The sequence below is a fragment of the Rana temporaria genome, chromosome 1, assembly GCF_905171775.1.
Source record: "Rana temporaria chromosome 1, aRanTem1.1, whole genome shotgun sequence".
Lineage (NCBI taxonomy): Eukaryota > Metazoa > Chordata > Amphibia > Anura > Ranidae > Rana > Rana temporaria.
In genome coordinates, this window is record NC_053489.1 from 9,899,749 (window position 1) to 9,924,295 (window position 24,547).

Genomic DNA, 24,547 nt, shown 5'->3' on the forward strand with positions numbered 1-24,547 from the left:
AATTCGAAAAAATAGTTTTTTTTTTCATTTTTAATTTTCGAATTTTCGATTCTCGAATTTCTAAATTTTCGAAATTTCGAATTTTCAAATTATTTAATTTTAGAATTTTCGAATTTTCAAATTATTTAATTTTAGAATTTTGCAATTTCGAAATTACGAATTTTAGAATTTTTTAAATTTCGAAATTCCAAACTTTCTAATTAAAAATGTTTTTAATTCGAAAATTTGGAATTTCGAAAATTAAAAAAATTCGAAAATTCAGAATTTCGAAAATAAAAAATGTCGAAAATCTAAAATTCGAAAAAATGTTGTATTTCCGAATTTCCGATTTTTTTTTAATTTCCGAATTTTCGTATTTCCGAATTTTTCTCATTTCCGAATAATCGTATTTCCGAATTTTTTTATATCCGAATTTTTTAATTTCTGATTTTTCGTATTTCCGAATTTCGAATTTCCGATTTTTGAAAATTTGGAATTCAAAAATTTGAAAATCAAAAATTCGAAAATTCAAAAATTCGAAAATCTCTTATTTTAGAGCGAGGCAGTGCCGAATCGCAAAAAAAAAAAATGCCCTGGTCTTTGGCCAGCCAAACGGTCCGGGGCTGAAGCGGTTAAGCAGCGGGTGTCTCTGGATTATGGACGCGGTTTGATATCGGCTGATTAATTAATCTCTAATGTTGTAATAAAAAGTGAAGACCTCTGTACTTTCCCCGCGCCGAGGATCTAGTCCTGCAAATGGTTGTTTCTCCGCTCGGCTTGGACCTTCCTCAGGACTCGGGACGTTGTATTCCTCATTATAAGGTTCTGCCCAATGACGAGGGACTTCTACTTCTAAGTCCAGAGCGACAACTCCGGTGTGGGAGACGGAAAAAGGCGGAATCCAATCTTCACACCTCAGGTACGGAATATTCTCCTTTTCTTATAGCAGAGGGAGCGAGTCGGGGGAAGTGATCTACAAATCCCGGCGGAGCCCAACCAATACTAATGGCCCGGATTCAGGTAGCCTTGCGCTTTCTTTTTACGTAGGCGCAGGGCACCGTTTTTTGCCCTGCGCCCCCGCAAATTTTCTGCGCTACCCGCGATTCACGGAGCAGTAGCTCCGAAAAATTGCGTGGGCGCTCCGGCAAAATGCCCGGCGTGAGCGCGCGCAATTTTTTTTTTTTTTTTTTTTGATTTAAACCTTTTTTTATTTGAATACAAAATAATAATACATTATACAATTGTAGTAGTGCTTAATACTGTTATGGTACACAACTCAAATAAATCCACTAATCATGCAAATGCATACCGTCATATGTCCCCTCTAACCTGTGGGTACCTGTGGGTACCATCCAAAACACTACTGCAAAACTGGGAGAGGAAAAAATAAATAAATAAGTAAATAAGTAAATAAATAAAATAATATAGACATTAAAAAAAAAAAAAAAAAAAAAAAAAAAGGAAAAGGGGGGAAAATCCGCCTACACTCTCTCCATTGTCCCGCATTCCCACTCTCCCCCCACCCTGTTCAAATTACCATCTGTAATATCAATCCTTACCCCCCTCCTCCCCCCTCCCTAGAATCCAAAAAGGATTTCCAGGAGGTCCAGATTCTTAAATATCTTTCCTTTTGGTGTTGTGCTGTCTGTACTAATTCTTCTAATTTACTGATTTCTTTTACTTTGTTTATCCACATCTCTATTGTGGGTGGAGATGGTGACTTCCACTTCTTTGTTATGCACGCTTTTGCGGCATCTAATAGATGACCTAAGCTTGTCTCCCTATACGCTTTCTCTTGAATTTGATTCACGTGTAAAAGGTAAAATTCTGGGTCTTCCGGAATCTCATATTCTGAACAGGTCTGAAGTACCCTTTTAATCTCCAGCCAAAAGCTCCTTAACAGGGGACAGTCCCAAAATATGTGTAGCATCGTCCCTTTACTGCCTTGACACCTCCAACATTTGTCTGACACCTCTGGGAAGATTTTGTTTAATCTCTCCGGTGTCCTATACCACCTTGCAAAAATCTTATAATTTGTCTCTTGTGTCTTTGCACATATTGATGTTTTATGCGTTCGTTTGTATATACGTTGTCGCTGTTCCATGCTAAATACCCTTTTTAATTCCTGTTCCCACTCCTGGACACATTTCAAAGGGTGGTTCCCTGACTGTGCAAGTAGTTCATAGCTTATTGAGAGAGTATGTTTTAATATTCCCCTCTCGCTACACATTTTCTCAAATCTCATGAGTGGTCTTTCGAAAACCCCCGGATTTGGTAGTGTGTTCAGGAAGTGGACCATCTGGAGTGCATTCCAAAACTTTAGACGGAATCCGCCCTCTTGTTCCATCAATTCAGCTATTGTGAGCCATCTTCCCCTTCGGATATAGCTCACTACTTGTCTACATTCCCCCTCCCTTAGGTGTCGAAAAGCTCCATCTTCAAATCCCAAGGGAAAGAGGGGGTTCCCCATTACTGGATATAATGGGGAGGTCCTGGGATCCATACCCATCATGGAGAAAGCTATTACACATATTTTCACTGTGTTTCCCAGTATCGGGTTTTTGTTAATTTCTTTGGGTAAAGAGGCATACCACCATGGTGCCCTTTCTAATGGCATTTTAGATTGGGACTGTTCGATTTGTACCCAGAGTTTAGTATCTGAATGTCTGTTCCAATCTATTAACCTGTTCAGGTGTACGGCATAGTAGTACTTCCGTATATCTGGCACCCCCAGTCCTCCCTGTTGTTTAGTATACATTAGTTGTTTCCTTTGTATTCTGGGATTTTTGTGTGCCCATACAAACTCAAAAATAACTCTCTGACATTGTTTGAAATACTGCACTGGGATATGAATTGGTAATGTTTGGAGTAGGTAGAGTATTTTGGGGAGTATACTCATCTTAATAACGTTGCATCGGCCTAACCAGGTGTGGAACCCCTGATTCCACTTATCCAGTAATATCTTCACCTTTTGCAGTAATGGTGGAAAATTTAATTCAAAAATCTTGTCTACTCTCCCTGTTAGTTGTATGCCGAGATATGTTAGTGCTTTGTCCGTCCATTTAAATTTAAATTTTTGTTTTAAGTGGATTATCGATGTTTGTGGTACGTTAATTCCCATTGCTTCTGATTTATTGAAGTTGATACTTAGATTCGAGAGAGAGCCGTATTTTTCAAACTCCCTCATTAAATTCGGGATAGAGATCAATGGATTGGTGAGTGTAAACAACATGTCATCTGCGTAGGCAGTTATTTTGCAGTGATTCTTACCTATGTGTACTCCTGATATATTCCTATTTAAACGCAAAGTACACAGGAAGGGCTCTAACGACAGGGCAAAGAGGAGTGGGGACAGAGGGCACCCCTGTCTTGTACCATTCAAAATCTGAAAAGGCTCTGATAGTATTCCGTTGGCCCGTACTTGAGCCGTTAGACCTGAGTACATAGACAATATCCATTTTATTATTTTGTCTCCAAAGCCTCCATGTTGTAAAACTGCCCTCATAAAACTCCAGTTCACCCTGTCGAAGGCCTTCTCTGCGTCTGTGTTTAGAAATACGCATTGTGTCTGTGTTGTGTTTACAATCTGCACCAAGTTAATGGCTTTTATAGTATTGTCGCGTGCTTCCCTCATGGGGACAAATCCCACCTGATCCAAATGTATCAGGTCTGGGATATACTGTTGTATCCTATTTGCCAAAACCTTAGCGAAAATCTTTACATCCGAATTTAACAGAGAGATCGGCCTATAGCTTCCACATAGGCCCAAATCCTTCCCCTTATTCGGTATCACCGAAATATAGGCTAGTAGAGTTTCCTTCGTAAAACTAGCCGATGTCCCTAATGCGTTAAAAAATTTACTCATATATTTCAATAGCGAAGAGAGCAAGGTTTTGTAATATTGACCCGTATAGCCGTCGGGCCCAGGAGCTTTTCCCCGCTTCATTGAATTAACTGCCACTTTAATTTCCTCTTCGGCTATAGGGGCATCTAACTTCTCTTTCTCTGACTCTAGTAATTTTGGTATTGCTGATTCTATAAGATACTGATCAATCTTTTCTTTGGTCAAGGGTTTACTTTGTATGTTATAGAGAGAGCGGTAGTATTCTTGAAACTCTTTCGCTATATCCTTTGGTTTAAAAACCTTCTGTTTCTTTGGTGGTTTAATACAAGGAATATAGTTACTCATCTTCTGTTCACGTAATAATCTAGCAAGTCCTTTCCCACACTTATCGCCTGACTCGTATGCAAACTTTTTACATCTCTGTATTGCTGCCTGTGCTTTGTAGTACAGAAAATCTGTGATTTCCATTCTTTTCCCAACCACCTCTTCCCCTACTATTGTTGATCCTGTTTGCTTATGCCTACTCTCCAACGTAGCTAATTCTTGCAATAGCTTTTTCAATTTTTCCGTGCGTTCCCTTTTTATTCTAGACCCATGTTTAATTAGCACCCCTCTGATAACCACCTTATGTGCTTCCCAGATGATTCCGGGATCGCACTCTGGGGTATCGTTGGTGCTAAAGTAAAATTCCAGCTCCTTGGTTACATCTTCTAGAATCTTTTTATCTTGCAGCAAGCTTTCATTTAGTCTCCACTGATTGGGTCTAATCTGTCTGAAGTCTTGTATCTCATATACCAAGAAAATCGGGGCATGGTCTGACCACGTAATGGATCCTATTTTAGCCGATCTTACTGATTGTAATTGGGCATGTGGGATTAGGAAAAGATCTATTCGAGAATAGGTTTGGTGTGGTGTAGAGTAGAATGTATAATCTTTTTCTTTGTTATGTAGCAGTCTCCATATGTCAATCAGCTGATTTTTAAATAGAGTTTGAGTGATACGGTTTCTAACACCACAGGAAATGGATGACTTTCCCGATGATGTGTCCACTTTGGGATCTAGCGGGATATTCAGATCTCCTCCCAAAATCAGATGGCCTTCTGAGAAGTCTTGTAAGCGTTTAATCGTTTTACCCAGGAAGGTTTCCTGTTGTTCGTTTGGGGCGTATACGTTAGCGAATGTTACCCCTATTCCTCCTATTTTACCTTTCACGAATAGGTACCTTCCTTTCGTATCTCTCATCACATCTAAGTATGTCCACTTGATTCTCCCTCCTATAAGAATAGACACCCCCTTTGACTTTGCCTCCTGATTTGTCGCGTGATATACGATTGGGTATAGCCTATTCTTTAAGATCGGGGTTTTATCTTCTCTGAAGTGAGTTTCCTGTATATATGCCACGTCTACTCCTAATCTTTGCAAGTCGTGCATAAGGACCCTCCTTTTTTCTGGTGAATTCAGTCCTTTTGCGTTCAGTGACAGTATATTTAATGCCTCCATCCTGATTCCCTTTATTTCTTGAATATTAATCGTATTGGGAAGGGGGAGAACAGTGGGAGGGGGGAAAGCGGGAGAGCGAGAGGAGAGAGGCTCCCCTCCTGATACAAAACCAAAGAAAAAGAGAAAATAAATAGATAAATAAATAAAGAAGGGAAGAAAGAGAAAAAAAAAAAGAAAAAAAAAAAAAATCTCTAATATTAGCAATCCTGCTAATTAACACTCACCGTATTAACGGTATTTGAGCGTCGACCTATGGTTAGGGGCGTGTACCCTAAGTGATTCCTATACTTCCCTACATCCCATCTCCTTCAGAGAATCTGTTCACACCATAAAAAACAAAAAACAAACAAACAAGGGTATGAAAACCTCAGGGTTTAGGTGTATATAGGGATTCTCTTCTGAGAGAGGGACAAAAGGAAGAAGGAAAGAAAAAAAAACCAGAGAAAACAACAGTTCCTCTGACTCTAGAAAAAAAAAAACACAAAAAAATAAATAAAAATAAAAACTGCAATAAAGACAAAAAAAAAGAAAAAGAAAGCCCGGAGCTCCGGGCCTCTCCACTACACCCATCTAAACTCCTTGAAAAAAGGCCATGAGGGCCGTATATTACACTATATTGCACTGTGTTACTCTATATTCTCGTTTCATCTGAGGAAATGATACTGAGGGGCTGGGTCACATACCAATGTTCTAAGGGAACTAAAAGATTATCATGCAGGTTAGCATACAAAAAATGAAGAGACGGTGAGGGGGGGGGGGGACCGGCAGACTCACGTCTCTACCTTATTTATTATTGATTAATATTTATCTACCCCATTCCCCCCCGCCCCCCCACGCCTCCCTATCATTCCCTCGTTACAGCTCGTTGGGAAATTAAGCTCCGAAAAGAAGAGCAGAAAACAGAAAAGAAAAAAAAAATATCCCAATCCCTCTGTAATTACTCTTCCCTCCCTCCCCCCTTTCCACCCAAAGAGGGAGAAGCACAGAGGTGGGTCCCCCAACAACAAGAAGGGAGGGAAAAAGAGAAACAAAGTCAGCAATGTAAAAAAGTAGAAGAGAGGGAGGCCCCCTTCCATATCGAGGGGTTCCCATTATACCTCCCCTCCCCTCTCCTCTGACTTGCCTATCCTAAACTGAACAAGCAACAGGAAAAGCAGGAACCATAAAAATAGGGGAAAAAAAAAAAAAAAAAGAGACAAAGGAGAACGGGTAAAAAATCTCCATCCAGGCGTTTAAACATATACCTCCTAGCTCATAATCGTTACATTAACTTTACCTTTTGCTTCCTCTTCCCCCCCCGTAGGGGGCGGGAATCATTTAAATTAGGCGCGTTCCCGCGCCGATCGTAGAGCGCATGCTCCGTCGGGAAACTTTCCCGACGCGCATTGCGGCAAATGATGTCGCAAGGACGTCATTTGCTTCACGGTGAACGTGAATGGCGTCCAGCGCCATTCACGAATCACTTACGCAAACTACGTAAAGTTCAAATTTCGCGACGCGGGAACGACGGGTATACGTAACATTGGCTGCCCCTGCTAAAAAAATTAAATTCTTGTCGCAGGGGATGCCCAAAATCTGAGTTTTTAGATTTTGGTGGATGCTGTACTTATTATAACTCCCCACCTTGGAGGAAATATCCTTCTCTTCAGTGGCGGTTCGTCCATTGCGGGCACTGGAGCGCCGCCCCCTCTACCTCTCGCACAGCCACTGCAGGAATCTATGTATTTTCGCCGCTGCCGCCCACTATTCAGATGGCCGGACCTAGAGCGCCAGCCGTCTGAATAACGGCAGCTGGTTGGCTGTGTGGAAGTGCCTATCACAGCCAGCGGCTCTGATAGGCTTCCCGAGTACCGCCCTCAGGCTGTACTCGGCTTCCTGAATGCTTATCCTCGGGACGTACCGGCGGTGAGTCCCTTGGATAAGACTGACAGGCATCTCAGCCAATCAGGTTCACTGGTTCTTGTTATCGGTAACCTGATTGACTGAAGCGTCATCGAGGGCGGGAGAAGACATCGAGGGACGTGGAAGGAGGATGGCTGACCCGAGAAAGGTAAGTGCCAAGCGGGGGAAGGTGGCATTTTACAGGTCACAGTGTCAGCATTTAACTGGGCACAGTGGCGACAATTGCTGGGCACAGTGGCTACAATTGATGGCACATACAGGTCACAGTGGCAGCATTTTACTGGGCACAGTGGCGACAATTGCGGGGCATAGTGGCGACAATTGCGGGGCACAGTGGCTACAATTGATGGCACAGTGGTAACAATTGCGGGGCACAGTGGTAACTATTGATGGCACAGTGGTAACAATTGATGGCACAGTGGTAACAATTGATGGGCACAGTGGTAACAATTGATGGCACAGTGGTAACAATGAATGGCACAGTGGTAACAATTGATGGGCACAGTGGTAACAATTGATGGGCACAGTGGTAACAATTGATGGGCACAGTGGTAACAATTGATGGGCACAGTGGTGACAATTGACGGGCACAGTGGTAACAATTGATGGCACAGTGGTAACAATTGATGGCAGAGTGGTAACAATTGATGGGCACAGTGGTAACAATTGCGGGGCACAGTGGTGACAATTGATGGCACAGTGGTAACAATTGATGGCAGAGTGGTAACAATTGATGGGCACAGTGGTGACAATTGATGGCACAGTGGCTGTGTTTGATGGCATGGCACAGTGACTGCATTTGATGGCATGGCACAGTGGTGACAATTGATGGCACAGTGACTGCATTTGATGGCATGGCACAGTGACTGCGTTTGATGGCATGGCACAGTGGTGACAATTGATGGCACAGTGACTTCATTTGATGGCATGGCACAGTGGTTGCGTTTGATGGCATGGCACAGTGGTGACAATTGATGGCACAGTGACTGCATTTGATGGCATGGCACAGTGACTGCGTTTGATGGCATGGCACAGTGGTGACAATTGATGGCACAGTGACTGCATTTGATGGCATGGCACAGTGGTTGCGTTTGATGGCATGGCATAGTAACTGCATTTGATGGCATGGCACAGTGGTGACAATTGATGGCACAGTTCTTGCGTTTGATGGCATGGCACAGTGGTTGCGTTTGATGGCATGGCACAGTGGTGACAATTGATGGCACAGTGACTGCATTTGATGGCATGGCACAGTGGTTGCGTTTAATGGCATGGCACAGTGGTGACAATTGATGGCACAGTGACTTCATTTGATGGCATGGCACAGTGGTTGCGTTTGATGGCATGGCACAGTGGTGACAATTGATGGCACAGTGACTGCATTTGATGGCATGGCACAGTGACTGCGTTTGATGGCATGGCACAGTGGTGACAATTGATAGCACAGTGACTGCATTTGATGGCATGGCACAGTGGTTGCGTTTGATGGCATGGCATAGTAACTGCATTTGATGGCATGGCACAGTGGTGACAATTGATGGCACAGTTCTTGCGTTTGATGGCATGGCACAGTGGTTGCGTTTGATGGCATGGCACAGTGGTGACAATTGATGGCACAGTGACTGCATTTGATGGCATGGCATAGTGACTGCATTTGATGGCAAAAATGTTGAGCACCAGCTTCTCTTATAAGAGTGCCACAGATACGAGACATCGGTTTTGGGTGGATTTGTCCTTCAGAAGGTCGCCCGGCACACGCAGAACGCGGCGTTCACCAAATCCAGGCGTCTGATCTCACGCTTGTATCCGGGATTATTCGGCACGGTAATAAAGAAATGGAATTTTAATCCTCTTTGTCGGCGTTTCGGAGGATATGAACTTTTCTACAAAGAATTCTATTGGTGGAACCGGACAGACTTGTGTCTTCCCTTCAACCCAACTCTGATAAATGTTCGTACGGAGGAGGTGAAGGTTCTCATGAAGAGGTAGGTGCAGCAAGAACTGACTGTAGAACCGCAATGATTGTTTCGCCTTTTTCACCAGAAATAAAATGTACAATATGTCAGTGAAAGTCCTCCTTCATCCAGGTCATGGTACATGGACCTGCGCTCTCAGTGCTGCTTTCCTGAACTTCCTGTCTTCACAGGAAAGCGTTAACCGGGACAACTCAGTCTCCAGTTAGCCTATTGGAGGGGAGGGACCAGTACTGGTTTGGTCAGGTGGGTATGTTATTTGGGGGGTCAAGAGGGCATAGTACAGGGTGGTCAGAAGGGCATAGTACTGGGGGGGGGTCAGGAGGGCACAGTACAGAGGGGTCAGGAAGGCATAGTATTGGGGGGTCAGGATGGAATGTTATTTGGGGGGTCAGGAGGGAACAGTACAGAGTGGTCAGGAGGGCATAGTACTAGGGGGGTCAGGAAGGTATGTTATTTGGGGGGTCAGGAGGGTATGTTATTTTGGGGGTCAGGAGGGTATGGTATTGGGGGGGGTCAGAGGGCACAGTACAGAGGGGTCAGGAGGGCATAGTATGGGTTTGATCAGGATTGTATGTTATTTGTGGGGTCAGGAGGGCATAGTACTGGGGGAGTCAGAAGGGCACAGTACAGAGGGGTCAGGAGGGCATAGTATTGGGGGTGTTAGGATGGTATGTTATTTGGGGGGTCAGGAGGGAACAGTACAGAGTGGTCAGGAGGGCATAGTACTGGGGGGGTCAGGAGGGCATAGTATTGGGGGTCAGGAGGGCACAATACAGAGGGGTCAGGAGGGCATAGTATTGGGGGGGGGGCAGGATGGTATGTTATTTGGGGGCTCAGGAGGGCACAGTACTAGGGGGGTCAGGAGGATATGTTATTTGGGGGGTCAGGAGGGTATGTTATTGGGGGTCAGGAGGGCATAGTACTGGGGGGGGGGTCAGCAGGGTATGGTAGTGGGGGTCAGGAGGGCATTTCTGGTTTGCTCAGGAGGGTATGTTATTTGGGGGGTCAGGAGGGTATGGTATTGGGGGCCAGGAGGGCATTTCTGGTTTGCTCAGGAGGGTATGTTATTTGGGGGGGTCAGGAGGGTATGGTATTGGGAGGTCAGGAGGGCACAGTACAGAGGGGTCAGGAGGGCACAGTACTGGGGGGGTCAGGAGGGCACAGTACTGGGGGATCAGGAGGGCACAGTACAGAGGGGTCAGGAGGGCACAGTACAGAGGGGTCAGGAGGGCACAGTACAGAAGGGTCAGGAGGGCACAGTACAGAGGGGTCAGGAGGGCACAGTACAGAGGGGTCAGGAGGGCACAGTACAGAGGAGTCAGGAGGGCCCAGTACAGAGGGGTCAGGAAGGCACAGTACAGAGGGGTCAGGAGGGCCCAGTACAGAGGAGTCAGGAAGGCACAGTACAGAGGGGTCAGGAGGGCCCAGTACAGAGGGGTCAGGAGGGCACAGTACAGAGGGGTCAGGAGGGCACAGTACAGAGGGGTCAGGAGGGCACAGTACAGAGGGGTCAGGAGGGCACAGTACAGAGGGGTCAGGAGGGCACAGTACAGAGGGGTCAGGAGGGCTCAGTACTGGGGGGTCAGGAGGGCACAGTACAGAGGGGTCAGGAGGGCACAGTACAGAGGAGTCAGGAGGGCCCAGTACAGAGGGGTCAGGAGGGCACAGTACAGAGGGGTCAGGAAGGCACAGTACAGAGGGGTCAGGAGGGCACAGTACAGAGGGGTCAGGAGGGCACAGTACAGAGGGGTCAGGAGGGCACAGTACAGAGGGGTCAGGAGGGCACAGTACTGGGGGGGGTCAGGAGGGCACAGTACTGGGGGGGTCAGGAGGACACAGTACTGGAGGGGTCAGAAAAGCGTTGAAGTAACATTCCTCATGTAGAGTGGTGTAGGGAAGCTGAATGTTCTGGCTCCGATCCCCTCTGGCCTTCCTTTCCCATAATATTACTCACAAGCACCTTGGATTTGAAGAGGAGGGCCGGGGGGGGGGGGGGGGGATGGGCGCACTACACACAGTGAAAGAGCTTGAAAGACCCAGAACCCGTCCCAAGCTATTTTGGAGGCTTTCTCATATGTAAGGGGGGGGGGGCTGTCTCTGCAGCCTAGGATTGGCTGAGCCGCTCTGCAGCTGTGGAGAAGAGCACAGGGTCGGCAACGCGGGGACGTGTTTCGTGATCTACCCATCACCCGCCCCCGCGGTCAACGGACGGTGGCCGACGAGTTGTCAACCCCCTGGTTTAAGGGGCTTTTGTTTGTTTTAGCGCGCTGATATTTTGGAAATATATCTTTTTTATTGTACTCTCCGTGTGTCACACATTACAAAACACAAGTGTGTAATACAACTTTAATAGTAGATAGATTTTCTTTGGGTGTCTCCCCCCCCCCCCATCATGTAACCTCAGATAAACCCGTGTCGGCCGTTCACCTGACGTGACCCGCCGCCGCCTCTGTTGGAAAGGATGTGGACTTTGTATCGCTTTGTATCATTTACAGACACACATTAGTAAAAGATTTCCCTACACTCTGTGCTCTGATTCCACGTGAAGTGACCCCGGAGAGGGGGGGGGGGGGCTTTCAGGCTCCAATCACAAACCCCGAAACGCCGGAGGAGAAAAAAAATAATTATTCTCTATGGAGACGGTTCACAAATCTCCACTACAAGTCACCCGGAGCCGAACGCCTGAAGTTTAAAAAAAAAAAGTTTTGGAGATTTTTTTTGGGGGGGGGGGGGGGGTAGCTTGAATCGGGCAGATCGGTGCGTTTTTGAAGCGTTATTTTTTTATTTATTTTCTAAAAATGCATGAAAACGCTTGATTTGAGCGTTTTACGTGCGTTTTCCTGCTCAAATGCAACAGTTAAATGAAAATAAAATAATAATTGGCATACAAACAAACAAAAAAAAAAAAAGTTTATATGCCAATTAAACAATTCGAAAATTTCTCCTACCTCGTGTCCCGTGCCTCCCTCAAAAGTCCCGCAACCCCCCCCCCCCCTTACTATTTTCTGAATCAGGGACGGAGGTGAATGATATCATGAACCTCGTTTACAGTCCCAAAAACCCTTCCGATTTCTAAATAATAATAAATAAATAAATAATAAAATAAATAAAATGATACAAATAAAAACCCCAGCCCTTAACCCTAATATTAAATCCTAACCCTAACTCTAATATTAACCCTAAGTCTAATATTAATCCCTAATTCTAACTCCTAACCCTAATACTAAGCCCTAACTCTAATACTAACCCCTAATACTAAATCCTAACCCCTAAATCTAATATTGACCCCCTAATCCTGACCCCGACCCAATATTAAATCCTAACTCTAATGTTAACCCCTAACCCCAATCCTAATATTAAACCCTAACCCCTAACTCTAATACTAAATCCTAACCCCTAACTAATATTAACCCCTAACCCTAATACTAAATCCTAACTCCTAACTCTAATATTAACCCCTAATTCTAATAATAAACCCAAACCCTAATATTAACCCCTAACCCTAATACTAAACCCTAACCCTAACTAATATTAACTCCTAACCCCTTACCCTAACACTAACCCCTAACCCTACACTTAACCCCTAACCCTAATACTAAACCCTAACCCCAACTCTAATATTAACCCCTAATCCTAACCCTAATTCTAAACCCTAACTCTAACATTAACCCCTAGCCCTAACCCTAATCTTAACCCCTAACTCTAATACTGAACCCTAACACTAAGCCCTAACCCCTAACTCTAATATTAACCCTAAGTCTAATATTAATCCCTAATTCTAACCCCTAACCCTAATACTAAGCCCTAACTCTAATACTAACCCCTAATACTAAATCCTAACCCCTAAATCTAATATTGACCCCCTAATCCTGACCCAATATTAAATCCTAACCCCAATCCTAAACCTAAGCCTAATATTAAACCCTAACCCCTAACTCTAATACTAAATCCTAACCCCAATCCTAAACCTAAGCCTAATATTAAACCCTAACCCCTAACTCTAATACTAAATCCTAACTAATATTAACCCCTAACTATAATACTAAATCCTAACCCCTAACCCTAACCCTAATCTTAACCCCTAACTCTAATACTGAACCCTAACACTAAGCCCTAACCCCTAACTCTAATATTAACCCTAAGTCTAATATTAATCCCTAATTCTAACCCCTAACCCTAATACTAAGCCCTAACCCCAATCCTAAACCTAAGCCTAATATTAAACCCTAACCCCTAACTCTAATACTAAATCCTAACTAATATTAACCCCTAACTATAATACTAAATCCTAACCCCTAACCCTAACCAATATTAACTCCTAACCCCTTAGCAGCTACCATTTATACATTATTGGCAGCGCAGCGTATCCACATCTTTCTACAACAGGCCGATAAGTTGTTTCTGTCAATAAAAAGGCTGCTATGGCCATTTGTACTCCAATTCGTGTGTGGTCTCGTTATTTAGTTAATAGCATGGGGGGGGGGGGGGGTGTGGTGAGTACTCACGGTCGGCAAAGACACAAAACAAGGTGGGACATCTTATCTCATGGTCGGCAAAGACACAAAACAAGGTGGGACATCTTATCTCATGGTCGGCAAAGACACAAAACAAGGTGGGACATCTTATAACATGGTCGGCCAAGACACAAAACAAGGTGGGACATCTTTTCTCATGGTCGGCAAAGACACAAAACAAGGTGGGACATCTTTTCTCATGGTCGGCAAAGACACAAAACAAGGTGGGACATCTTATCTCATGGTCGGCAAAGACACAAAACAAGGTGGGACATCTTATAACATGGTCGGCCAAGACACAAAACAAGGTGGGACATCTTTTCTCATGGTCGGCAAAGACACAAAACAAGGTGGGACATCTTATCTCATGGTCGGCAAAGACACAAAACAAGGTGGGACATCTTATCTCATGGTCGGCAAAGACACAAAACAAGGTGGGGCATCTTTTCTCATGGTCGGCAAAGACACAAAACAAGGTGGGACATCTTATCTCATGGTCGGCAAAGACACAAAACAAGGTGGGACATCTTATCTCATGGTCGGCAAAGACACAAAACAAGGTGGGACATTTTATCTCATGGTCGGCAAAGACACAAAACAAGGTGGGACATCTTATCTACATTGGTCAAGAAAAGTATTAGGCGAAGCAGTTGTTCTAGGTGGTTACGCATTTATTTATTTTTTAGAGTTTCATTTCCATAGCCATGAGCATATATCACACTTTTTACGTTAGATCTTTGGTGGTGGTACAACCAAAAAGAAAAGCATCGGTATATAATGTTTACGAGAATGAGAGCTTATTATTTCAGCATCTCGTGAGATATTATCTCAAGGATTTTCCATCAGGTTGAAGACGTCATCGATGGTTTGGAAGGTCATACTGGTAGGCCAACACTTTAAAGTCCACAAATTTGAACCTGAAGATCGGTGGAATAAATACATTAGTTTGCCTGAAGCCCATCTTCTCATACATCTTCCAGGCACCGATCTGGGATAAAGTGGTCGTTAACACCACCGCCTCGCAACCTCTCCGCCGGGCGAACTCCATCACCGTCCTACACAAAGCCTTGGCGATGCCTTTACCGCGGTGGTTTTTAGACACCGAAAGACGTTTCAGTTCCACGTGTTTTTCTCCGCCGGGTTCCGAAGAAGGAAGGGCGGCCACCGTCCCCACCAACTCTCCTCCCGACTCCGCCACCCAGAAGCCGTAACCGTCCCGCTCCAAGTAGTACTTCCGGATGTTCAGCATGTCGTCCGAGAGGGAAAACTGGACGTACTCCGTATACAAATACCGGCATCCGAACCACAATCCGGCCAATGCCAGGGCCGCGGCAAGGATGGAATGGCCAATGGACACAACGCGTAACGCAGGAAGGAGGAGCAGAGCGGACAACAGAAGCCAGATGTGCGGTAGCTGCAAGGCGTGTCTAAAGGCTCGGCCGCTGTTCTCTACAACGCCGCTAGAAAACAAATTTCGGGCCGCGTCATAGTCGGAATCTCGGTACTTTCGGATAATGAAAGGAGACATAGCAACGTTCTGTAAAGAAATGAACATACGACTGGTCAATATCTGTTACTGAAAACCGAAGAAGTCATTAAAGCATGAAAAGTGAGATGCAAGTTGTTAGCGGTTGTGCGTTTGTTGAAGATCTGATGTGAAGAGATGGTAGAATATTAACCACTTAAGACCCGGACCATTAGGCAGCTAAAGGACCTGGCCCCTTTTTTGCAATTCGGCGCTGCGTCGCTTTAACTGACAATTGCGCGGTCGTGCGACGTGGCTCCCAAACAAAACTGGCGTTCTTTTTTCCCCACAAATAGAGCTTTCTTTTGGTGGTATTTGATCACCTCTGCGGCTTTTATTTTTTGCGCTATAAACAAAAATAAGAGCGACATTTTTTTTAAAAAAAGGGCAACATTTTTTACTTTTTTTATAATAAATGTCCCGCAAAAATATATATAAAAAAAGAAAAAAAATTTGCCGATACGTATTCTTCTACCTATTTTTGGTAAAAAAAAAAAAATCGCAATAATCGTTTAACGATTGGTTTGCGCAAAAGTTATAGCGCTTACAAAATAGGGGATAGTTTTATTGCATTTTTATTAATAATTTTTTTTTTTACTACTAATGGCGGCGATCAGCGTTTTTTTTTTTTCGTGACCGCGACATTATGACACATCGGACAATTTTGACACATTTTTGGGACCATTGTCATTTTCACAGCGAAGAGTGCTATAAAAATGCACTGATTACTGTGAAAATGACAATTGCCGTTTAGGAGTTAACCACTAGGGGGGCGCTGTAGGGGGTTAAGTGTGTCCTCATATGTGTTTCTAACTGTAGGGGGGCGGGGCTGGACGTGTGACATCATTGATCGCCTTTCCCTATATCAGGGAACAGACAATCACGCGCGCGACCCACGGCTGGGCACTTAAAGGGGATGTACCCTTACGTGATTGTGCCCAGCCGTGCCATTCTGCCGACGTATATCGGCGTTAGGCGGTCCTTAGGTGGTTAATCTAGTAAAAAAAAAATTACGGGGGAAGGGATGGATTTTGTGTTCCTACAGTAGCAGGGAATAAAATCCATCACTTCCCTTAGTCAAAGCACCTCCCACACAGTACACATAAATGCTGGCTAGGCACACAGTTCACCTATTTATCTCCCCTGATGTTAACCCTTTCCCAGCCATTGTCATTAGTACAGTGACAGTGCATATTCTTAGCACTAGTCACTGTATTAGTGTCACTGGTCCCCAAAAAGTGTCAAACGTGTCAGGTAGTGATTAGCTGCATTGGAGCGCAGGAGAGACATTGGGGGCCAGTTTCTCGTCCAGCGGCGTATTTCTGCAGCGGCGTAATGTATCCGCTTTACGTTACGCCTCCGCAACTTAGACGGGCAAGTGCTGTATTCTCAAAGCACTTGCTCCGCAAGTTGCGGCGGCGTAGCGTAAATCGGCCGGCGCAAGCCCGCCTAATTCAAATTTGGATCAGGGGGGCGTGTTTTATGTAAATGTACTGTGACCCGACGTGATTGACGTTTTTCCCGAACGGCGCATGCTCCTTTCCGTGGAATTTCCCAGGGTGCATTGCTCCAAAGTACGCCGCAAGGACGTCATTGGTTTCAACGTGAACGTAAATGACGTCCAGCCCCGTTCACGGACGATTTACGCAAACGACGTAACTTTTTTAAATTTCGACGCAGGAACGACGGCCATACTTAACATTGGTACGCCGCACTAATGCCTCATATAGCAGGGGCAACTATACGCCGGGAAAAGCCTACCGTAAACGGCGTATCTTTTCTGCGTCGGCCGCGTGTATGTTTGGGAATTCGCTATCTAGCTAATTTACATATTTCGGCGCGTAAATCAGCGTACACGCCCCTAGCGGCCAGCGGAAAAATGCAGTTAGGCTCCGACGGCGTAAGAGAAATTTATGCGTAACTGATTCTAAGAATCAGGCGCATAGATACGACGGGCTCGGATTCGGACTTACGACGGCGTACATGGCGCTACGCTGTTGTAAGTCCTCTGAGAATCCGGGTCTGGGAGTCTAATAGAACCCCGATGTCTACATAAAGAGTACCTGTCATGAACCTCCTTAGCTTCCTTGTGATAACAATAAAGTTAAATTCAATATTTTTTATTTTAAGGCTGTTAGACCCCCAGGGTCCTTCTTGATGTGTCCACCAGCGGCAGCTAATGCTCAAAAAAAAAAAAAACATCAAGTGCAGCCACTGTGCCCATCAAACGCAGCCACTGTGCCCATCAAACGCAGCCACTGTGCCCATCAAACGCAGCCACTGTGTCCATCAAATGCCGCCACTGTGCCCATCAAATGCAGCCACTGTGTCCATCAAATGCAGCCACTGTGCCCATCAAATGCAGCCACTGTGCCCATCAAACGCCGCCACTGTGCCCATCAAACGCCGCCACTGTGCCCATCAAACGCTGCAGCGTATCAACGGCGGCGCAGCATATCGTATTTACGCTACGCCGCCGCAACTTACAGGAGAAAGTGCAGTATTCACAAAGCACTTGCTTCGTAAGTTGCGGCGGCGTAGCATAAATGGGGTCGGCGTAAGCGCGCGTAATTCAAATGTGGGAGGGGGGGCGTGTTTTATGGCAATGTGTGATGACCTGACGTGATTGACGTTTTTTACGAACGGCGCATGCGCCGTCCATGTACATATCCCAGTGTGCATTGCTCCCAAGTACGCCGCAACGACGTATTGGTTTCGACGTGAACGTAAATTACGTCCAGCCCTATTCGCGAACGACTTACGCAAACGACGTAAAAAAATCAAAAATCGAAGCGGGAACGACGTCCATACTTAACATTGCGTGCGCCTCATAAAAGCAGGAGCAACGTTACGCCGAAAAAGCCTTACGCAAACGACGTAAAAAACTACCGCCGGGCGCACGTACATTTGTGAATCGGCGTAACTAGGTAATTTGCACACTCTACGCCGAAAACAACGGAAGCGCCCCCTAGCGGCCAGCGTAAAAATGCACACAATTATACGCCGCCGCATTCAAGTTACGTCGGCGGAGGAAGCCTATTTTTTCTACGTATCTGCCTTGGAGAATAGGCGTAAAGATACGCCGGCGCAGATTTGAATTTACGGCGGCGTATCTGGAGATACGCCGCCGTATCTTCTTGCTGAATCTAGCCCAATGGCGGTTATTTACGAAAGGCAGATCCACTTTGCACTACAAGTGCTAAGTGCACTTGAAATCGCACTGAAATTGCTCTTGCTGTAGATCCGAGGGGGACATGCAAGGAAAATAAAAAACAGCAATTAGCTTGTACATGATTGGATGATGAAATCAGCAGAGCTTCCCCTCAGATTTACAGCGACTGCACTTCCAAGTGCACTTTCAGTGCAATTTCAAGCGCGCTTTTCACTTGTAGTTTGCACTTGTTTTGCAAAGTGGATTTGCCTTTCGTAAATAACCCCCAATGTGATGTTTAATTTTTTTTTTTTTCCTGGAGTTGGGCTTTAACCAGACTGAAAAAGGAAACAACGAGCGACACAGCCGGTTACAAAGTCCGGCGGCAGATAACGTTCCCTCTGGTTAAATTTATAGGAAGTGAAATGAGCGCAGTTCCTCAATCACACATGGAGAGGAAACTGGTCTGATGCCAACCGCCGAGATGACAGATTTGGAGTCGTGTACTCACCTCCGCTACGCGACTCTATAGAGGGTGACGAGCTGAGGTCAGCACATACAAGTGACCGAGCGTGACCTGTGTGCACCAGCCTTACAGCACAACTTGAAGCTTTCATAAAGTAAGAGCCGATCACCATGCAACGCGCAGAAGACCGAAGATGTGCGGAGAGGAGAAAGGACTGCTGGAGACACTGAGGAGGGTGGGGGGGCTCTGGATTAAGTTTGTATGTGACATCACATTCCCTCCCAGTCCCCCCTCCCATCTCCTCCCAGTCCCCCCTCCCATTGGCTTCCAGTCCCCCCCCCCCTACCATCTCCTCCCAATCACCCCTCCCATCTTCTCCCAGTCCCCCCCTCCCATCTCCTCCCAGTCCCCCTCCCATCTCCTCCCAGTCCCCCCCCCTCCCATCTTCTCCCAGTCCCCCCTCCCATCTCCTCCCAGTCCCCCTCCCATCTCCTCCCAGTCCCCCCCCTCCCATTGGCTTCCAGTCGCCCCTCCCATCTCCTCCCAGTCCCCCTCCCATCTCCTCCCAGTCCCCCCCTCCCATTGGCTTCCAGTCCCCCCTCCCATCTCCTCCCAATCCCCCCTCGCATCTCCTCCCAGTCCCCCTCCCATCTCCTCCCAGTCCCCCCCCTCCCATTGGCTCCCAGTCCCCCCTCCCATCTCCTCCCAATCCCCCCTCCCATCTCCTCCCAGTCCCCCCCCTCCCATTGGCTTCCAGTCCCCCCTCCCATCTCCTCCCAATCCCCCCTCCCATCTCCTCCCAGTCCCCCCCCCCTCCCATTGGCTTCCAGTCCCCCCTCCCATCTCCTCCCAATCCCCCCTCCCATCTCCTCCCAGTCCCCCCCCTCCCATTGGCTTCCAGTCCCCCCTCCCATCTCCTCCCAGTCCCCCCTCCCATCTCCTCCCAGTCCCCCTCCCATCTCCTCCCAGTCCCCCCCCCTCCCATTGGCTCCCAGTCCCCCTCCCATCTTCTCCCAGTCACCCCCTCCCACCTCCTTGGACAGTTACTCCGTAATGCTCCGGATTGCTGTCTATAAATCCTACACTTTTACAACTACTACTACTACGTATTTGTGTCACTGAGAAAGCACTCACATCCCTCTGCGTATATTACTAGAGTGCCTTGCAAAAGTATTCACCCCCCCTTGGCTTTTTACCTATTTTGTTACATTACAGCCTTTAGTTCAGCCTTTAGTTCAATGTTTTTTTTTTTTATCTGAATTATATGCGATGGATCATAAAACACTGGTCCAAGTTGGTGAAGTAAAATTAGAAAAATACATACATACAACTAGGGTTGTCCCGATACCGAGCATTTGCGCGAGTACTTGTACTCGCGCAAATGCTCCCGATGCTTCGCCTGATACTTTTTTTTTTTTCAGAGCGAGAGCGGGCGGAGAGCGCGCGGAGAGCGGAGCAGTGCAGTCTTTAAAGAGAAAGCCAAGACCTCCCCATCCCCGCCGCAGCCGCCTTCTAGTTGATCAGCGCGGGGAACAATACAGCTTTCATTTGAATAGCTGTGTGTTCCCCCGGCCGCGCCTCGTCATATATAGCCCCTCCCCCTTGTCCGGGCACTTTAAAAGACAGATCACCCGTCCCAGGATTGGATGGGTGATCTGTCTATCAAAGTGCCCGGACAAGGGGGAGGGGCTATATATGATGAGGCGCGGCCGGGGGAACACACAGCTATTCAAATGAAAGCTGTATTGTTCCCCGCGCTGATCAACTAAGCGATGGGGGGGGGGGGGGCTTGGCTTTCTCTTTGGGGACATGGCTGCATTTGTGGGGGACATTGCTGCATTTGTGGGGACATGGCTGCATTTGTGGGGGACACTGTTGCATTTGTGGGGGACATTGCTGCATTTGTGGGGGACATTGCTGCATTTGTGGGGGACATTGCTGCATTTGTGGGGGACATTGCTGCATTTGTGGGGACACTGCTGCATTTGTGGGGGACATTTCTGCATTTGTGGGGGACACTGCTGCATTTGTGAGGGGACATGGCTGCATTTGTGGGGGACATGGCTGCATTTGTGGGGGACATGGCTGCATTTGTGGGGACATGGCTGCATTTATGGGGGACATGGCTGCATTTGTGGGGGACACTGTTGCATTTGTGGGGACATGGCTGCATTTGTGTGGGACATGGCTGCATTTGTGGGGACATGGCTGCATTTGTGGGGACACTGTTGCATTTGTGGGTGGACATTGCTGCATTTGTGGGGGACATTGCTGCATTTGTGGGGGACACTGTTGCATTTGTGGGTGGACATTGCTGCATTTGTGGGGGACATTGCTGCATTTGTGGGGGACACTGTTGCATTTGTGGGTGGACATTGCTGCATTTGTGGGGGACATTGCTGCATTTGTGGGGGACACTGTTGCATTTGTGGGGGACACTGCTGCATTTGTGAGGGGACATGGCTGCATTTGTGGGGGACATGGCTGCATTTGTGGGGGACACTGTTGCATTTGTGGGGGACATGGCTGCATTTGTGGGGACATGGCTGCATTTGTGGGGACATGGCTGCATTTATGGGGGACATGGCTGCATTTGTGGGGGACACTGTTGCATTTGTGGGGACATGGCTGCATTTGTGGGGGACATGGCTGCATTTGTGTGGGACATGGCTGCATTTGTGGGGACATGGCTGCATTTGTGGGGACACTGTTGCATTTGTGGGTGGACATTGCTGCATTTGTGGGGGACACTGCTGCATTTGTGAGGGGACATGGCTGCATTTGTGGGGGACATGGCTGCATTTGTGGGGGACACTGCTGCATTTGTGGGGGACATGGCTGCATTTGTGGGGACATGGCTGCATTTGTGGGGACATGGCTGCATTTATGGGGGACATGGCTGCATTTGTGGGGGACACTGTTGCATTTGTGGGGACATGGCTGCATTTGTGGGGGACATGGCTGCATTTGTGTGGGACATGGCTGCATTTGTGGGGACATGGCTGCATTTATGGGGGACATGGCTGCATTTGTGGGGGACACTGTTGCATTTGTGGGGACACTGTTGCATTTGTGTGGGACATGGCTGCATTTGTGGGGACATGGCTGCATTTATGGGGGACATGGCTGCATTTGTGGGGGACACTGTTGCATTTGTGGGGACATGGCTGCATTTGTGGGGGACATGGCTGCATTTGTGGGGGACATTGCTGCATTTGTGGGGGACACTGCTGCATTTGTGGGGGACACTGTTGCATTTGTGGGGGACACTGTTGCATTTGTGGGGGACATTGCTGCATTTGTGGGGACATGGCTGCATTTGTGGGGGACACTGTTGCATTTGTGGGGGACATGGCTGCATTTGTGGGTGGACATTGCTGCATTTGTGTGGGACATGGCTGCATTTGTGGGGACACTGTTGCATTTGTGGGTGGACATTGCTGCATTTGTGGGGGGACATTGCTGCATTTGTGGGGGACATTGCTGCATTTGTGGGGGACACTGTTGCATTTGTGGGTGGACATTGCTGCATTTGTGGGGGACATTGCTGCATTTGTGGGGGACACTGTTGCATTTGTGGGTGGACATTGCTGCATTTGGGGACACATTTTTAAAAAAAGTATTGGTAATCGGTATCGGCGAGTACTTGAAAAAAAGTATCGGTACTTGTACTCAGTCCTAAAAAAGGCCCCAACACCTAAGCAAGAGGCACCACTAACCAAACACTGCCATGAAGACCGAGGGACTCTCCAAACAAGGAAGGGACAAAGTCAGGGTTAGGTTATAAAAAAATATCAAAACCTTTAATGATCCCATAAAATCTAGCATAACCAAATGGAAAGAACACGGCACAACAGCAAACCTGCCAAGAGACGGCCGCACACCAAATCTCACGGACCGGGCAAGGAGGGCATTAATCAGAGAGGCGGCACAGAGACCCTGGAGGAGCTACAGAGTTCCACAGCAGAGACTGGAGTATCTGTACATAGGGGGACAATAAGCCGTACGCTCCATAGAGTTGGGTTTTATGGCAGAGTGGCCAGAAGAAAGACATTACTTTCAGCAAAAAAACAAAATGGCGCGTTTTGAGTTTGTGAAAAGGCATGTGGGAGACTCCCAACATGTATGGAGGAATGAAGGGGCTCTGGTCTGATAAGACTAAGGTTGAACTTTTTAGCCATCAAAGAAAACGCTATGTCTGGCGCAAACCCAACACATCACCCAAAGAACACCATCCCCACTGTGAAACATGGTGGTGGAGGCATCATGCTGTGGGGATGTTTTTCAGCAGTCGGGACTGGGAAACTGGTCAGAGTTGAAGGAAAGATGGATGGTGCTAAATACAGGGATATTCTTGAGGAAAACCTGTACCATTCTGTGTGTGATTTGAGGCGAGGACGGAGGTTCACCTTCCAGCAGGACAATGACCCCAAACACACTGCTAAAGCAACACTTGAGTGGTTTAAGGGGAAACATGTAAATGTGTTGGAATGGCCTAGTCAAAGCCCAGACCTCAATCCAATAGAAAATCTGTGGTCAGACAAAGATTGCTGTTCCCTAGGGATGAGCTTCGCGTTCGATACGAACGTATGTTCGACTCGAACATTGGTCGTTCGATCGTTCGACGAAATTCGAACAAAACGGGCCGTTCGCGCCAAATTCGAGTGACGTAAAACGTCCCATAATTCACTGCGGCGTTGAGCGCTGATGATTGGCCAAGCATGCTGTATGTCCCGCATGCTTGGCCAATCACAGCGCGCCAAAAACGAAGAGCCATAATTGGCCAAAGCCAGGGTGGCTTTGGCCAATTATGGCTCAGGGGGATTAGTACACGCCCCACACTATAAAAGGCAGTCTGCACGGCGGCCTCGTGTAGTGTGTTCCGCTTTGTTACAGAGAAGAGCAGTCAGACAGTTAGAGAGAGAGAGATAGATAGAGACACAGGGGCAGATTCAGATAGAGATACGCCGGCGGATCTCCTGATCCGCCGTCGTATCTGTGAGACCCCACCGTCGGATCTGTGAGATCCCACCGTCGGAGCTATGCGACTGATTCATAAGAATCAGTTCCGCATAGATCTCCCTTAGATCCGACTGGTGTAAGTGACTTACACCAGTCGAATCTTAGGCTGTAATCTCCCGCCGGCCGCTAGGTGTCGTCGCGATTTTTTACCCATCGCATATGCAAATGAGGAAAACCGCCGATTCACGTCCGTACGCCCGCCCGTCGCTCGTTTTCTACGTCGTTTGCGTTCGGGTTTTTCCGGCGGATAGCTACCCCTGCTTCTATGAGGGGTAGCTAATGTTAAGTATGGCCGACGTTCCCGCGCCGATTTTTAAATTTTCTACGTCGTTTGCGTACCGCGATCGGGAATACCGATGGCCGCAAACGACGTACCCGCCGCAAACAATGACGTCGTAGCGACGTCATTTGGAGCATGCGCACTGGGCTTTTTCGCCCCGGCGCATGCGCAGTTAAATCGGCGCGGGAACGCGCCTGATTTAAATTGTACACTCCCCCTAGCCGTGGAATTTGCATTCCGCCGGGGGGAGTTAGGATCCGACGGTGCAGTTTGCGAGGTAAGTGCTTTATGAATCATGCACTTGCCTCGCTAAATTGCACCGGCGGATCGCAAACCAGGTAGATCCGCAGATCTACATGAATCAGGCCCACAGTGTCTTTTCTACCAG

At 47.0% G+C, this 24,547-nt stretch overlaps 2 protein-coding genes across 2 annotated transcripts in view; one reads left to right on the forward strand and one right to left on the reverse strand.

The window, feature by feature from the left end:
* LOC120924614 (N-acetyltransferase 8-like) overlaps nt 1-24,547 on the forward strand; it is a 72,900-nt gene that overhangs the window by 4,493 nt on the left and 43,860 nt on the right. The window lies entirely within an intron of this gene.
* LOC120924605 (N-acetyltransferase 8-like) lies at nt 14,366-19,087 on the reverse strand. Its single transcript, XM_040335600.1, has 2 exons — nt 18,903-19,087; nt 14,366-15,252 (listed from the first exon to the last, which is right to left on the reverse strand). Exon 2 carries the CDS (start codon nt 15,241-15,243, stop codon nt 14,572-14,574), a length of 672 nt encoding a protein of 223 aa, XP_040191534.1. The 5' UTR covers nt 15,244-15,252; nt 18,903-19,087; the 3' UTR covers nt 14,366-14,571.

Bases quoted from the DNA above. Each gene is read 5' to 3' on its own strand.
- LOC120924605 (XM_040335600.1), bottom strand. From the start codon at position 15,243: ATGTCTCCTTTCATTATCCGAAAGTACCGAGATTCCGACTATGACGCG.